This window comes from Echinops telfairi, unplaced genomic scaffold (assembly GCF_000313985.2).
Source record: "Echinops telfairi isolate 266 unplaced genomic scaffold, ASM31398v2 ScPeMD7_655;HRSCAF=1070, whole genome shotgun sequence".
Classification (NCBI taxonomy): Eukaryota; Metazoa; Chordata; class Mammalia; order Afrosoricida; family Tenrecidae; genus Echinops; species Echinops telfairi.
In genome coordinates, this window is record NW_022104553.1 from 25,759,139 (window position 1) to 25,761,078 (window position 1,940).

At 56.6% G+C, this 1,940-nt stretch overlaps 1 protein-coding gene across 1 annotated transcript in view; it reads left to right on the plus strand.

Annotated features, from left to right (window-relative positions):
• Positions 1–1,940, plus strand: part of SYMPK (symplekin scaffold protein) — a 50,755-nt gene that overhangs the window by 34,790 nt on the left and 14,025 nt on the right. Inside the window, exon 27 of the mRNA XM_045292667.1 lies at positions 941–1,178. Coding sequence (XP_045148602.1) covers positions 941–1,178 — 238 coding nt within the window. The remainder of the gene's footprint in view (positions 1–940; positions 1,179–1,940) is intronic.

Sequence of the window (1,940 nt, forward strand, 5' to 3'; positions counted from 1 at the left end):
CCCCTCACTTCATCCGGACCTCAGCTTAAATGTCACTTGGTCAGGCCGACCCTGGCCTCCTTGTTTAAACCTGCAAACTATCCCCCGCCCCTGAGACTCCCAAGCCCCGCTTTGCTCGTCTGGGGTTGTGGTGGGTTACCCATTGGGTCAGTAGCTTGAAACCCCTAGCCGCTCTGAGGGAGCAAAAATGAGGCTTTCTACTCCCACAAAGCATCACAGCCTAGGAGACCGACACGGGGCAGTTCTACCGATTCCACGGCCGCTGACCTCAATAGCAGTAGCCTGCATCCCCTGACTCAAAACCAAACAGACTGCCATCTCAGCAGGCAGAACTCATCAGCCACTGCGCTGGACAAAGAGCAGGCTTTCTGCTCCCGTAAACGAATCAGCAGTCTCAGAAACTCCCAGGGGCAGTTCTACCCTGTCCTGTAGGGAAGGTGACCAGATGTCCCGCTTTGGGCGGGACAGTCCTGCTTTTGGGCATTTTCAAAAAGTCCCGATTTTTGGAAAGAATGCACAAGCTAGGGAACGATCTATTTGGTCCATATAGACCACATTTTTAATCAAGCACCTCCCCCCCTCCGTCAATGGTGTCCCGCTTTAAACCTGGTCACCTTACTGTAGGGTCACTAGGAGTCAGCATGGACTTGATGTCAGTGAGAATGTTTACAGGGACCATTTGCCAGGTCCCACAGCCCCCCACCCCACCACCACCACCACATTTCTGGTCCAAAGACAAGCTATTAGCCCTATCAAAACCAGGGCTCTTTCCCTGTATTTTGAGAATCTGATGGGAATGTTGGCCTCACCAGGGCTAGGGTTTTTTTTCCTCTTTGTTTTTTTGCTTTTTTTCCTCTTGATGGGGGGTCTCCCGTGACAGCACGGAGCAAGGTGCCGGGAGCCAATGGCTGTCTTCCCTCTTCCCCCCTACCTGAGACAGGTATGAGCACCTAGTGAACCTGCTGACCAAGCTCTTGAACCAGAGACCCCAGGACCCCCTGTCCATCCTGGAGTCCCTGAACCGCACCACACAGTGGGAGTGGTTCCACCCCAAGCTGGACACCACGCGGGACGATCCCGAGAAGCAGGCCACCTACGATATGGCCGAGAAGCAGAAGGCGCTTTTCCTCCGGAGCAGCGGAGGCACGGAGGGCGAACAGGAGATGGAGGAGGAGGCGGTGAGCCTGCCGGGGGAGGGGGGTGTGTCCCGGGGTCCCACGACCGGATGGGCGCTGGCCCCCAGAGTTTAAGGCGACCAGAAACAGAACAGACTTCAGTTTTTGGGGGGGTAATCCTTCTGAGGAGGGAGGGGGGCCATGGGGGGCTTAGGGCGCGCACTGGGCACCATGGAGGGAATGAGGCTTGGGCAGGGGAATGGGTCAGCCCTACTTTGTGGAAACGGACTCCGGGCACCACGTGGAGGTGGAGGCTGGTCTTCCCGTCACTCCTGGACCCTCGCCGCACCGCGTCCATTGCTTCCTCCCCCAGCCTCAGTTTCCCCGTTTGTAAAATGAGGCCCGCATAGAACTCTTCGGAGGAGCCCTGGTGGCGTTACTGGCTAAGCGTTGGGTTGCTAACCGCAGGATGCGCGGTTCAAACCCACCAGCCTCTCCAAGAGAGAAGGCAGAGGCTACCTGCTCCGTTTCAGATGCGTGTTCTCGGGAACCCTATCTTGTGGGGTCGCTAGGAGTCAGGATTGACTTGTGGACCGTGGGCGGGAGGGACTTTTTCACCCGCGGCGTCCGAACATCCCACCGGCTTGGGAATATGTCGGGACCTGATTCGGTGTTCCCAGAATTGAGCGCAGGTGTCCACTTTGGCGAAGGGTCCCTTCACGCAGTTACTCGGCTTCTATTGAGATAGCCCTGTTCGTGGTCATCCTAAGAGGGGGCTTCCAAAATTCCAAAAGCTCGTGGGGGGAATTCCATTGTCTTTAAATT